Raw genomic sequence first — 15944 nt, forward strand, 5'->3', positions numbered from 1 at the left:
GGGTAAAATTCATTTGTACATCTAGTTATTTTAAGTACACTAAAACATATATTTCATACAGGTTTTGACCTCCTTACAGCTCTTAATATTAACACTGTACTTTTGTAGCAATAAAAGAGTAATGCCAGTATTTTTAATTCTCCTGTCATTATCACAGCAACTTATCTCTGCTTGTAAGAACAGAGATAAGAGTGGTGTCTAACATGTCGCTTTTAAAACAAAACCCCTCGTTCTGGTCTTACACGACCGTAATGCTTTTACGGTCCGCAAGTTGCTGAACAGCAACACTAGTTGCTGATCATCAACTTACACTCCGCAGATGTCCGTGACCTGCCGCACTCACCCTTAGTTCTATGGGCGAGTCCGTGCAGTACCGTGAATTGCGGCCATTATGGACGTTCTAAAAAGTGTGGACCTCGGTTGCAGCCCGGCACACCACGGATAAAATATCCGGTGGTGTAAGAGGCCGCATTGAGTATAATGTGTCCGCAAATGGTCCGCAATTGAAAACCCTCAATCGCGGACCATTTGCGGATTTAAACTATGGTCGTGTAAGACCAGCCTAAAAACTACAGCTGTACCAGTAAAGAGATTATCAGTCCGGAAGGTTTGTTTTTTGGCAAATTTTATCTTTATATATTTGTGAGATAACGGTGGTTTTGACAGTTCTTGTAGTGAATAGAAATGTACAGTAGAATATGTTTTATTAACAGTTCTGGTTTATTTAGCACTATCAATGTTGTCTTTGGCTGAACATCATCATACTTTTAGACTACAAGATGAACTTTCTTCCTCATTTTAACAGTGTTTGAGCAATATGTGTAACACAAAATTAGTATGTATTGGATCCTAGTGACAGACTGATGGTGGCATACATAGAATTCATACTAATGTGGAGTCCTTCCCAATCACTCCTGGTTTCCTTAGTACCATTGTTCTCATCTCTTGCGTTCCACCATTCCAGGGTCTGGCATTTGGTTGTGTGAGTCCAGATTCAACAGAAAGCGTTCGTTGCATTCTGGGAATGTGGTAGCGCTCGTCCCTGTTGCTGTTGCACATGCTCTCACTTTGTTTCACCACACACTGTGCATTGTTAAATAGTGGAGAGAAAGTCTGTGGTTTCTGTTGTTGTAGCTGTTGTTGCTGAAGAAATGGTGGGTAAGAGAATTCACGGTGGATCTCTGGATGTGGCCGCACCGGTGACATTTCTTTATCATTATTAAGGTCAGAGGAAGGTGTCGAATCATTAAGGTCCGCTTCATGGGCCGAATCATTTTCATAGAGTGTACTTGCTGCCTGGTCATGATTTTGGCAGGTGACCTGTGAGGCTTTGTGGAGTGTATGGGCCACTGTGACTATCATAAAAATGGACCCCATACTGAGAATACAGGAGCTGGCTATGCCGGTTTCAATTTCAAACAGGATCAACATGTAGAGTGAAAGGGCTGCAGAGAAAGGAGAAAGCCACAAAAAGTTACACAAATTATATGTAGGTAAGCTAACATGATGACAGTATATTAGACTTCACAGTATAAAAACTGGTGGCTCAGCGGTTAGCACTGGTGACCTGTACTGCAGGGGACCAGGGTTTGAAGCCAATCAGGGACAAGATCTGCATTTGAGTTAGTAAGGGTACAGTGATTTCTTTCCACACATACAGTACAGATAGATTAGTGTGCCTGTGTACATGCATGTATCTGTAATAGGGTAAGAACTAAAGTAAATGCCAAAGGTTTGAGTAAGGACAATGACATAAGTGGGCACCGCAAAAGTGTATAATAGCAAAGGGCCCAGGCTACATAAGTGCAACATGAATCAGTACACATAATGAAGCCATGTTTATGATGACTGGGGGCCTCATTCATATGCCTGTCTTTACACTCACCAGGATGCCCATATATTTTCATCGTATGATTTATTTTTTTTCTCTATACACTTACTATACTGTGCATTTTCTACTCTCATGTGTTATGACACTTCATTATAATGTGTAGTGGTTGTATTATACAGTGGCATGCAAAAGTTTGGACACCCCTGGTCAAAATGACTGTTATTGTGAACAGTTGAAAGGGTTGCCCCATCCCAAGGATGCTATCTATACTGCTAGTTTATGTGGATTTAAGACTTTTCCTAAATACATTGCTTAAGCAAAACTGCTTTGTTTCGCCGCTATTTAAATTTATTCACTTAATTGTTTACACTGTGTTTCCATAACCACAGGCCTAGTGATGATCTTATCTCCTCTGTCGACAAGTGACATAGCTCCCTGCTCTCAGGGAGGGAGGCGTAGCTGTGAGTGTATGGGAGCGAGCTTGTATTTCTTTTTTTTTTTAATCAAAATTTTTATTTTCAAAATATAGGGGAACAAGGGGTACAGAAAGGAAAACTGGGAACAGCAAGTCAAACAGAGCATACATCCAACATATCGACCCATAACAATGCAGAAACAGGGTCGGCTAATGCAAGAGATAACAGTCACAAAATATGTATGGTATCTAGGGTAGGACAGGAGACAAGAAGGAGGGAGAGGTAGAGGGGAGAAACAGCGGGAAGAAAGAAAACATGAAAAAGAGCTAAGAAAGGAGTAGATTAGGCAAGCAGAAAAGAGAGAAAGAGAGAGAGAAGTGGGGGAAGATGACCAAGTCAGAATTTGTGAACTAACCAAGGGGTCCAAACTTTCAGGTATGTATCATGAGTGCGGGAGGACCAGCTAAGCAGTTCTTCAAAGCGGTTGATTTGGTGAACTTTCTCCTTCCAGAGTGACAAAGACGGAGAAACAGTTTGCATCCATAAAAGAGGGATGAGAGACTTAGCAGCAGCAATAAGGTGAGTTATACAATTTGTCTTTAGCAGGATTGTAAGACTGCGAGGGTTTATGTAGGAAAATCATTTCAGGAGTCAAGGTGAAGAAGGGGTAGCTCATGGCTCTGATCTGCGTTTGAACGGCATTCCAGAAAGGAGATACAATAGGGCAAGACCACCACAAATGCAAGTAGGAACCAGGGCCTGACAAACATCTCCAACATCTGTCAGTTGACGAGAGCTTCCGTTTGTGTAACCATTCCGGTGTGTGGTACCATCTCGTTAGTAACTTGTAACTATTTTCCTGGAGACGGACGCATGGGGAGAAACCATGAGAGGTACACAGAGCTGTATCGATTTCTTCCATGGTCAGAGAGATATTAAGTTCACGTTCCCAAGCGGAGATAAAGGAAGGCTTGCAGGATTTGGGCGGGTCAATGAAACTGTGCATAAAGTGGGAGACTTTGCGTAGCATTGATGTCTTGGACACCAACAGTTTCTCAAATTCAGTTAGACAGGTGCGGAGGGAGAAACGGTGCTGGAGAGCAGTAAAAATCGCGTTAAGATGTCGTTCATGTAGGAAGTTTAGGGGAAAGTCTGTTAACAGTTGACGAATTTAAGGTAGTGGCAGCAATCCTGTCTGGGAGCAAATATCGAATAAAGTATGAGAACCAAATTTGTTCCATAGAGGTGCATAAGCAGACTCCTCCAGACCTAGTAGACGCGGGATTAGGGAGAGGGGTAGCAAAGGCGAGGGCTGAGGCATAAGACCATCTATTAGGGCAGACCAAGCAATGGAGGTGTCCGAGCTTGTATTTCTGAGCTGTTTATCTCTCTGCACCACACAAGTGATGTAGCTCCCTGCTCTCAGGGAGGGGGGAGCTGAGTGCTCTGTGCTTGTATTTCTGAGCTCTTTATCTCATGCACTTCCAGTTAACAGTCGGTTAATTGAATTTGGCTGATAAGGGCTGAGATAGAGAGTCTGTTACCTCTGTATGTAACACAGACCTTAACCACTTCAGTACCGGTCCAATTTGTGGTCCAGGACCAGACACATTTTAGGTTTATTATGTATGTGCGGTTTTGAGGGCTGTAACATTTTTCTCGTATGTCTCAGTCAACTAATTTTTGCGTCTTTTTTCAGGGACACATAGGGCTTTATTTTTATGTTATCTTTATTTTCGAATGTGTTTTATTTTTTTTTATATCTGGGAAAATATAAACAAAATAGGAGGGAAATTGCGTCTGGTTTTCAATTTTTTTTTTTTTTATTTAATAACACAAAGTGTCACTGAAAAACTTTATAATATAGTTTTTCCTCTCCGTTACGGTAATTTTTATTTTGTATGGTGTCGTCGGGGGTGGGGCTATAACCTTTAATAACGGCGTTTTACAGTCCTATGAAAAAGTTTGGGAACCCCTATTAATCTTAATCATTTTTAGTTCTAAATATTTTGGTGTTTGCAACAGCCATTTCAGTTTGATATATCTAATAACTGATGGACACAGTAATATTTCTGGATTGAAATGAGGTTTATTGTACTAACAGAAAATGCGCAATATGCATTAAACCAAAATTTGACCGGTGCAAAAGTATGGGCACCTCAACAGAAAAGTGACATTAATATTTAGTACATCCTCCTTTTGCAAAGATAACAGCCTCTAGTCGCTTCCTGTAGCTTTTAATCAGTTCCTGGATCCTGGATGAAGGTATTTTGGACCATTTCTTTCTACAAAACAATTCAAGTTCAGTTAAGTTAGATGGTCGCCGAACATGGACAGCCCGCTCTCAAATGATCTGAAAACAAAGATTGTTCAACATAGTTGTTCAGGGGAAGGATACAAAACGTTGTCTCAGAGATTTAACCTGTCAGTTTCCACTGTGAGGAACATAGTAAGGAAATGGAAGACCACAGGGACAGTTCTTGTTAAGCCCAGAAGTGGCAGGCCAAGAAAAATATCAGAAAGGCAGAGAAGAAGAATGGTGAGAACAGTCAAGGACAATCCACAGACCACCTCCAAAGAGCTGCAGCATCATCTTGCTGCAGATGGTGTCACTGTGCATCAGTCAGCAATACAGCGCACTTTGCACAAGGAGAAGCTGTATGGGAGAGTGATGAGAAAGAAGCCGTTTCTGCACGTACGCCACAAATAGAGTTGCCTGAGGTATGCAAAAGCACATTTGGAGAAGCCAACTTCATTTTGGAAACAAAGATTGAGTTGTTTGGTTATAAAAAAAAGGCGTTATGCATGGCGTCCAAAAAGAAACAGCATTCCAAGAAAAACACTTGCTACCCACTGTAAAATTTGGTGGAGGTTCCATCATTCTTTGGGGCTGTGTGGCCAATGCCGGCACCGGGAATCTTGTTAAAGTTGAGGGTCGCATGGATTCCACTCAGTATCAGCAGATTCTTGAGAATAATGTTCAAGAATCAGTGACGAAGTTGAAGTTACGCCGGGGATGGATATTTCAGCAAGACAATGATCCAAAACACTGCTCCAAATCAACTCAGGCATTCATGCAGAGGAACAATTACAATGTTCTGGAATGGCCATCCCAGTCCCCAGACCTGAATATCATTGAACATCTGTGGGATGATTTGAAGCGGGCTGTCCATGCTCGGCGACCATCTAACTTAACTGAACTTGAATTGTTTGTCCAAAATACCTTTATCCAGGATCCAGGAACTGATTAAAAACTACAGGAAGCGACTAGAGGCTGTTATCTTTGCAAAAGGAGGATCTACTAAATATTAATGTCACTTTTCTGTTGAGGTGCCCATACTTTTGCACCGGTCAAATTTTGGTTTAATGCATATTGCACATTTTCTGTTAGTACAATAAACCTCATTTCAATCCTGAAATATTACTGTGTCCATCAGTTATTAGATATATCAAACTGAAATGGCTGTTGAAAATACCAAAATATTTAGAACTAAAAATGATTAAGATTAATAGGGGTGCCCAAACTTTTTCATAGGACTGTATTAGCGTATTATTTATTTATTTTTTATTATTTTATTTACTTTTTTTTTTTACTTTTTTATTATATTTTTATTTTATTTTTTTTCCAGATTGTGTCCCCATGAGGTGATAAGAGACCTTTGGGGACATCTGATCACTTATTTTTTTGTACTGGAGGCTGATTTCTCCTATAACTGAGGCTGCAACATTTAACCTCAGATACAGGAGGAATAGAGACTCCTGCACACTGTATATACAGCTTACTGAGCTGATCTGAGTCCTGTAGGACCCAGCAGCTCTGGTAAGACTGTGCTCCCAGCGGATCACGTGTCCGCCGGGTCAGAGGGCAGCTGAATTATGGCTGCGTCCATAGCTGTGTATACAGCGCTCATTGAGCGCTGTATACACAGCGATCGAGAAGGCAGGGTAGGTAATAAATCTTCCCTGTCTTCTCTCTGGGAGCTCCGGCTGAAGTTACAGCCGGCTCCTAGTGAAAGCAGCTACACGATCACCGTGTAGCTGCTGCGTTCTGACTTGGACGTACAGGTACGTCCTGGCAGAACTAGGCAACCACTTCCTGGACGTATATAGTCTATGGGCGGTCCGGAAGTGGTTAAACTGAGTTTATTGCAAACTGACTCAAATCCAGCTCTGCTACATCAGCTTCATATTGTGCATCTTCCAGTGATACTGTGCTAATTTATTTACAACCAATCCCTCATTACTGACTGCAAACATGAACTGCTATGAAGAGAGATAGCACAGCTGGCTTTGCCTGGGAGACAGCAAGTGAAACCCCGCTCACCAAATTAAGGAGAAAACCAGGTAGTGAACAGAGCAGGCAGCCTGCAGGTTGCTGAACAAGCCAGTCGGGAATACCCCTTTAAGGATAATATAGTCAGTCTAAATATTTAAGCGAGTTGAAGATAAAATGATCTTGTAAAGGCATAATATGACACATTCCAATGTATTTTTTGTAAAAAAAATATATATATTTTCATGTTTTACATTTTTAAAATAACTAAAAATTAAAATGCCCCAATGCAAAAGTTAGAGCGCCTTGCACAGCTTGTAAACATTTTTTGTAGCCAGCCAAGAGTCTTCAATTCTTGTGTTAGGGATTTTCATTCATTCTTCCTTGGAAAATTCCTGCAGTTCTGTGAGATTCCTGGGTGGTCTTCCATGCACTGCTGTTTAGAGTTCTAGCCACAGATTTCCAATGATGTTCAGACTGAAAGCCATGGTAAAACCTCCAGCTTGCATCTTTTTAGGTAGTCTATGGTGGATTTTGACACGTGTTTAGGATCATTATCCATTTGTAGAAGATATCCTCTTTTCAATTTCAGATTTTTTACAAATGATGTTATGTTTGCTTCAAGAATTGAAATTTCATTGAATCCATTCTTCCGTCTACCCATGAAACGTTCCCCGTGCCATTGGCTGCAACACAACGCCAAAGCATGATTGATCCACCACCATGCTTAATGGTTGGAGAGATTTCCTTTTCCTGAAATTCTGTGCCCTTTTCTTTCCAAATCTACCATTGATTATTGTGGCTAAAGAGTTCTATATTATCCTTATCGGTCCACAGGACTTGTTTCCAAAATGCATCAGGATTGCTTAGATGTTCTTTTGCTTTTTCTAATGCTTAATTTTATCTTGAGGATGCAGCAAAGGTTTAATTCCGATGACTCCTCCATAAAGGCCATATTTGTGCAGGTATCGCTGAACAGTAGAACAATGTACAACAACTCCAGAGTCTGCGAAATCTTCCTGAAGGTCTTTTGCAGTCAAACGGGGGTTCTGATTTGCCACTCTGACAATCCTACAAGCAGCTGTCTTTGAAATTTTTCTTGGTCTTCCAGACCTTATCTTGACCTCCACTGTTCCTGTAACTGCAATTTCTTAATTACATTTGGAACTTAGGAAAGGGCAACTTGAAAACGCTTTGCTATCTTCTTATAGCCTTCTCCTGCTTTTTGGGCCTCCACCATTTTCTTTTTCAAAGTGCTAGGCAGCTGCTTAGAAGAACCTGGCTGCTGTTTTTTCGCATAAGATTAGGGGAGGCTGGGTATTTATAAAGCTGTAAAATTTGCATCACTCGTGCTTTCCTAACAATGATAATAAACAAGCCATAACGCTAACTGGCTAGCTATGGTCTGAGATCTTGGTCAAAGTTATCTGAGCACACAAATCTACAAGGGTTCCCAAACTTTTGTAAGAAACTCCTTTACCCTTCGTCACTCTAAAATTTTGACCAGGGGTGTCCAAACTTTTGCATGCCACTGTATGTGGGTACATATTGTTCACTATTCACTCAGGGAATGAACTTATTACTGTTTGTAATAATAATTATTATTATTATTATTATTATTATTGTTGTTGTTTATATAGCACCATTAATTCTATGATGCTTTACATTTGGGGGTTACATACAATACACAAATTATACAGGTAGATATAATACTAATAATGACCGACTGGCACATTGGGGCAGAGGGCCCTGCCCGCGAGGGCTTACAATCTATGAGGGAAGGGGGCTAGAGACAGAAGGAGAGGGGGAGACTGTACAGATGGTGGTGTGGTGATAGTGTTATTGCAGGTTGTAGGCCTTCCTGAATAGTTGAGTCTTCAGGGCCTTCTTGAAGCCTGTGATTGAGGGGTCAGTCTTATGTGTCTTGGTAGGGAGTTCCAGAGTATGGGGGATGAACGGGAGAAATCTTGGAGGCGGTTGTGTGAGGAGCGGATGAGAGCAGAGCGGAGTAGGAGGTCGTTGGAGGATCTGAGGTTATGTGTGAGCAGGTAGCGGGAGATTAGTTCAGAGATATATGGAGGGGCCAGGTTGTGGATGGCTTTGTATGTTAGCGTTAGTAGCTTGAACTCAATTCACTGGGCTATAGGTAGCCAGTGGAGGGACTGGCAGAGGGGAGCGGCCGATGAAGATCGGGGGGAGAGGTGACTTAAACGAGCAGCACAGATTAAGGTGGACTGGAGGGGGGCGAGGGTGTTTTCTGGGAGTCCATGGAGAAGGGTGTTACAGTAGTCTAAGCGGGTTTGAACGTGTCACTTGAAGTCCAGGGTTACCCAAAGGCATCGGGTCTGTGAGACAGGGGTAATTGTGGTTCCGTTAACTTTGATAGATGAGTCAGGTGGAGGGGCTATAGGGGGTCGGGTGAAGATGAACTCTGTTTTCTCCATGTTGAGTTTGAGAAAGCGGGAGGAGAGGAAGGAGGCTACAGCTGCTAAACAGTCTGGAACTCTGGTCAGCAGGGAGGTAATATCTGGTCCAGAGATGTATATTTGGGTGTCATCGGCATAGCAATGGTATTGAAAACCATGAGATTCTATGAGTTGACCCAGGCCGAGGGTGTAAATGGAGAACAGGAGGGGTCCTAGGACGGAGCCTTGGGGGACACCTACAGAGAGATCCAGGAAAGGGCCTTTCAAATTTTTTTGGTCAGCAACAGTGTGGTGGTGTCCGTAACTGGACTGGGATCATGTGTTCCTTTTTGTGTTTTTACTATTCCCCATTATGTGTGTGTTATTTTTATGATATGTTCCATTAAAGGTTTTGATTCTGTGGTGTACAATCCTATGTGCAAATGGAAACAATCTTATCAAAATTTCAGCTTTGTTTGGGAATTAATTCTACGCGTGCTGTTATCATTTAATATCACGTGCTAGTTAGTTTTATGTAATTGTGGGCAATGTATTGCCTCACTGCTGGATACAAACTAAGGTACACCAATAATATCTTACCAGCCAGGTATAGTGATAGTCCAAGGCAGAAGAGGCAGACTGCGGATTGTCGTATACTCCTGTTATCTAGCAGGAACCATTCGCACCTACACAGAGAAGAATATATATTACTTTGAACCATAAGAGAACAGTAACAAATATTATGGACTTGGTGTGATGTCTATAAACCTTCTGTGTACAGAACCTCATTAGATAAATGTAGCTCCATTTGCCTAGATACAGTTGATGAACTAGAACAATGATTTCATGGCTGGCTTGGCTTCTGAACTGGGAACTTGAGAGCCTCAATGTGAGCCTCATAGATTCTCAAAGAAAAAATGAATTTAAGTCCACATACAAAGCAGTCTGTGTGCTGAATTCACTCACTTTCAGTTTTGTTGGTATCTTCCCCCATTAGTTTCAGGTATCGTTATCAGTGTACTGTCAGGGGAGCCCAACATCATCACTGGGCGGTGAGGCGCAGCCCCTTCACAGTACAAGTCTATATAAGGACCAAAATACTCTGTGTGAATGGACTCTTAGTGCACTGTCAAGGGACCTTACCCGGCTACCTAGCCATGAAGCAGACTTGTAGGCTGGTCTCCCTGACAGTACAATGATATCAATAGTTGAAACTAACAGCACCGATATCTTTGTACCCCGCAAGATACCAACAAAACTGGAAGTGCGATGCATTCAGCAGTCAGCTTTATAATAGTATATAACATACCTAGTGACATAGGTAGGGAAGACTGCATTTTAAACTGTGGTGTATTGCCTTTAAAAGGAATGGCATGGAAATGTCAAGGATTAAAGCTAATTTCAAGCTTGGAACCAATGTTTTCTAGCTTCTTCAATACAAATGAAACACCTTTGCAAATATTTTTGATTAAATATATACTTTTTTTTCCATGCGTATCTAAATAACTCCATGGAAACAAACCCAGTTTAATCTGATCCTGCACTCACTGCAAACTACTTGTCATCTACTTATTTTTTACATGTAGGCCTGAATGGAAACAGGCCTGGAGAAAGCCAAGCATCGGACTCTTCTATTTTTCCACACTCCTGCTCTGACTTTGACTTCTTTCTAAATTACTTTTCTTTGATTCATTCTTGTCTATAGCAAAGCAAAAAGCTCTTTCCCACCAAACTGTCATGGCAAAGTGGTGTGAAATTGGGCATTAGTCTGTCTATCCAAAAATGATTAATCCAGAACCAATGTCTAGAGCTTTAAGAAGTAGTCAGAGTAGGTAAATATCATCTGGTGGCAGCGCTCACGCTCATTGCACACTACTTTTCTAATGATAATGAAGCAGAATCATGGCTGAAAGAACATCTGCCACTTCTTACGAGGGAGGATTACAGCAAGGATGACTCCAGTGCTGACACTATATTACAGACACCTCACACTTGAAATAGAGATTTTAGCTAATTCTGTTGAAGTATGCAGTGTACAGCACTCCTCTAATTCAGGGGGGAAAAAAGCCAGTGATTGTAATGACAACGTGAGAAAGAAACAAATCCCCAAAAAAAGTTATTTGTCATCAATAACCCCTGAAAAAAAGAGAGTCTGAACAAGTCCTGTAGCTGACAACAGACAAGAACTGGTCAAGAGGAGGAAGAAAACTTTGGAAGATATAGTCCATCATGATCATTTTTATATAGGGACCTTAGATTTCATACATTCCCCTGGAAGACAATATGTAGCAAGCGATGCAATTAATTTTACAGTATTAAACATACATAATATTTTATCATTTTATTTAGAAGTCAGAGTTAGATTTGCTATGATTTCTACTGACTCAACTTTCACTCAGTCTCCATCCATAACAGACTATGACTCCTAATTCTACCGCCCTGGATGGAAAGCAGTCAGATAGCAAGGTCAGACTACATACAGAATCTGTTGACATAGGTCTCTATACCTCACATATATGCAAAACAGTAGGCCATTTTTAATCAAATCTGCAAATTAATTTTATATTCTACATGCATTGGATCAATAAAGAAAACGCTTGCAAAGATTATACACCCCTTAAAAAAAAAAAAAAAAAAAAACTAAAGATAGTATAAGAATAGCTGAACAGAAAATTAAAAAAATCATTGTTAGAAAAACAAGTCCCATATCAGAACTACTCATGTGCCCTTTGAATCCACATACAAATAGGTTTGTAAGCATTTTTTTTCCTAACAACCCCCACCCTTGTTTTTTCCTCTATCTGTACCAACTGTATATCAATGCTATAGTAACACATGCAGATTTCAATAGATCCATATATGTAAGATATTTATGGTACCCATGTAATATTTGCACCACTGTGGTGCAATGTTTAATATTTGCACCACTGATTAGGAAATATCATGGGCAATAATAGGGGCAATTATAAATGCAATATTCCACTACCATTTACTATGTACTTGCATATCCCATATCTGGGGAATCGCTGGGGTCAGGACACTTGAAGTGCAATGCATGAGCTGCACCCTGCAAAAACCAGTTTAGTGATCAAGGTATCTCCCCTGCCAATAATGTCAGAGATCCCTTTAAATCATCATACAGAAGGGATTTACATTCCCCTATAAAATGATAATAAATATCAGGAAATCAAAAAAATAATGATTTAAATGCCAAAAGCATCATAACTCATTTTTTTGTCCCTTTGTTGTGTTCATCGGTCACATGTCATACTTTTGAAATGATTGCTATTACCTGTAAAATTGCTTTTGATGGGACTGTCCCCTATTGTTGACTGTGAGGAGTTAATGGTCATGTGGAGTTTAACAAGCTGTAAGCAGCTCCATGCTGAGGCATTGTTTTCAGGAGTTGCTCAGAACAAAGGGTGAGCATCTGAGAACTGGGGCAGAGACTATGGCGGCAAAGAGCAGGTTCTTAAAATACATGGTTAGAGCGTGAGCTACATGTAATGAGGGGGTTGATGGAGGCCACTGTGTACTATGCTGGGAAACAATGTTCTCAGCATCAAGTAGATTTTATAATTTCTCGTTGGATAAGGGTTGAAACCTTGCTCTGACAATAGCTCAAAAGAACTCTGCTATAAAAAAAAAAAATAAAAAAATCCCAAATCTGAGTGATTGCTTGCTTGTAAAAATATGAAGAAGAAATCTGGTGGTGCCCATTATCCTGCTTAGTACCACATTATATCTATGATATATACCTAGAAGATGTCACAGTTCATACTGTAATAAGGCAGTGGCCATTCTCCTAACATAAAGGCTACTGGGGAATCCTACCTGTTGCTATATGAGGGCATCACTTGTAATGTACTCACCTCCTGGAGTCTGGGTCCTCACGACAAACCTCAGCAGTGAAATAAGAGTGGAGCAGGCACAGCAGGAGGCAACTGGTATTGAGTGCAAGGCATAGAGTAGCCAACACTGCTGAAGCTGGCAGTAAGATCCTACCGGCGGCAGGGCCTAGCCCCGCAGTGAGTTCTCCTTGTTTTGTAGCACTTTGAACTTGGAAGATTAAGATAACTGAAAGAGAGGCCATGATGGCAGCCAAAATGCCAAAAAGAGCAAGGACTATAATGGATTGATGGCTGTAATGAGAAGGCATTTTTGGTCTTTTTGCAGACGTGTGTTCTGCTATTACCCTAGAATAGATCAATTAACCAACTACACTCCAAAGAGAGTTTACCAACTAGACTACTATACTCTCTGATTCTGCTCAATCCAACCATACAAAGCAATGAATTCCCAAAATTCACTATATCTAATACGATAAGCTCTTAATACGTATAACATTATCTGGTAATACAATATAAAAACCGGTAACTGCTTTATCAATCACTGTTACATAGCAGCAATAAGACATACACAACTATATTGCTACACAATACAAAAATCTAACTCATTCCATATATTGTTCTCCAGCCTCTGGCACACAAATTTACAAGTACCAAACTGTGTGTCCAAATGGTGCACTTCTATTTTCTAAGCATAAAAATCAGGCTGTAAATGCTAGGCATACTGATAGAAACAACAAACACATATAAGTATAAAACATGCAAACTACTTATTCAATAATGCCCTTGGCAAACCTATTATACCAAACCTACATACAGCTGTACATTAAAAAAAATCCCTCTCAATGTATAGTATAAAAAACACAGCATAAACCTTAAAATTCTGCACCTGCAAAACAAAATAAACTGATAAAATCTATACAATTACAGAAAGGACTTCCACAATTCCACAATCTTAATCTCATTTATCACATAATATAAATCCCAACTCCTTCTTTCACTCTACAACCTGAACAGTACCTGCCTTTTAACCTCTCGATGGACTCCTGAAAATGAGCTCCTGTGACTGATCACTTACAGTCAGGAAAAACAGAGAAAATTTGGACTAAAAAGCGAGAGTTTGGAAAAGATTGCCTCGTTTCCCAGATTCTTGTAAACTCTGGGGTTTCCAACAGGATAAAAGAAGGAATCTCTGAATTGTTTGGTCCAGGCACAGAAGGAGGGGGCATGGGCGGGAATTTCAACCGTCTTTTTAACCTCTTCCCCAACTACAAATCAATGTGGTAAGAGGGGGGTTAAAGCTATCACGGATTTCAATGTAGAGCATTGTCAATTGACTCTAGAAATATTAATCCTACACCAGAATCCTCACAATAATACAGATAAGACTATTCTTTTGAATTTCTAGAATTCAGTATTTAGAGATTTATTATTAATATGCGATTAAGAACATATGTATCATACAAATAAAGCAAGCATGTGCCCAGAATGACGTATTCTAGGTTAGACCTGTTATATAGTGTTTTTGTCAGTATTGCAGCATGTCACACAAAGGACACGTTTCTACATCATACATGACCATTGGAGGTTTCAAACTGGACGCAGCAAGGAATTTCTACGACATCTGGATTATTTTCTCATTTGAATTATGAAAAAACCAACATATTCTTTTATGCTGAAATGATGGGATGATATTGAATAGACTATTCAAAAGGAAGATGGAGTAGAGGGCCAGCACTCGATGTCAGTTACCCATCTGCTATCTTTTCTTCTACTTTCAAAAGTCCTGTTTTGACCTATCCATCACACTGCTTTTCAGACAAAGACATGGATTATCTGCACTGGTCTTCAAGGCACATAAAGGGAATTAGCTATTAATAGAGATGAGCGAACACTAATCGAAACAGCCGTTTCGAATAGCATGCTCCCATAGAAATGAATGGACGTAGCCAGCACGCGGGGGGTTAAGCGGCCGGCTGCCGACAAAGTCAGCGTGCCGGCCACTTCCATTCATTTTTATGGGAGTGTGCTATTTGAAACGACTGTTTCGAATAGTGTTTACTCATCTTTAGCTATTAACTATGATCATAACTCCACCACAAGCATTTATAATATTATATCACCTCAAGTGAGATAAATGTTCATACCACATCATATCACAAATCTACTTTTTGGTGACTTGTTGTTAGCAAGTAAATTATTTTCATTGTTCAATGAAAAGTTATATAGTTTTCAATGACTCGCGATTTTCAAGACATCTGCACATGTGCCAGGAAGCTGAGGTGTATTTCTTTGGCTTCAGCGAACAACTGTGCAGGTTCCAGGAACAACAAAGATGGGTCCAGTGAGATTCAACTGACTCATCTCTCGGTAAGTATAATTCTTTTTTTTCCATTGTGGCCACATACAGTATTAGGCTAAAGCTCCACGTTGTGGAAACACAGAGATTTACAGTACCTGTAAAGTGGATGGAATTCTGGCTAATCCCATCCACACATTGCAGAAAAAAAAAACACTGCAGAACAGCTGTGTCTTCAAAAATTACCTGCAGAGACACCTGTATTTTCCTTATAAGATTAATAAGAGAATTTGTATAGCAAAAGCTTAATGAAAAACACTGTGGAAAAAAAAAGATTCATTCCCATTATGGTTTTTCTGCAACATTTTTCAGCTGTGTTTTTATGTGGGGCTTTAGCCTTACAATAGGGCTATATAGGATTCTAAACCACCAATTCTTAAGGACTGTCAGTGTTTTAGTATCCCAAATAGAACAGACAGGTCCCCTTTAATGTCACCATTATAGTCCTAAATGTTGACATTTCTACACTTTAAGCAGTTATCAGGTCTTTATCCTGTAATACACCAGAACTTAAGCTGTTAATAAGTAGTTATGGAAGAACATGTTAAGTAACCAACATTAATAAACATTACTTGTATTTATGCACAGAACATGTAAGAGAAAGTTATCTATAAACTAGGCTGTGGTTCAGAGGTCAGATAAAAGTCATATAATACCAAAAGGACAGAGTCAGAACTGGCCCCTGTTCACAATGACTGTTGTTAGTAATTTACAAGAATATTACTGGAACTACACTCAAGGTTCCCTCAAATCCTTAGTAGCCAGCTGATGTATATACAGTGGCATACTTTGGAGCCTTCTATCAGAGATAT

General features: G+C 40.2%; 1 protein-coding gene across 1 annotated transcript; it reads right to left on the reverse strand.

The window, feature by feature from the left end:
- Positions 1-823: 823 nt before the first annotated feature.
- On the reverse strand, positions 824-13383 carry TMEM221 (transmembrane protein 221). The gene is made up of 3 exons (XM_075264111.1): positions 12798-13383; positions 9526-9611; positions 824-1445 (listed from the first exon to the last, which is right to left on the reverse strand). The coding sequence occupies exons 1-3, from the start codon at positions 13082-13084 to the stop codon at positions 883-885; spliced, it is 936 nt and encodes a 311-aa protein (XP_075120212.1). The 5' UTR covers positions 13085-13383; the 3' UTR covers positions 824-882.
- Positions 13384-15944: the final 2561 nt, after the last annotated feature.

This window comes from Leptodactylus fuscus, chromosome 1, assembly GCF_031893055.1.
Source record: "Leptodactylus fuscus isolate aLepFus1 chromosome 1, aLepFus1.hap2, whole genome shotgun sequence".
NCBI lineage: Eukaryota > Metazoa > Chordata > Amphibia > Anura > Leptodactylidae > Leptodactylus > Leptodactylus fuscus.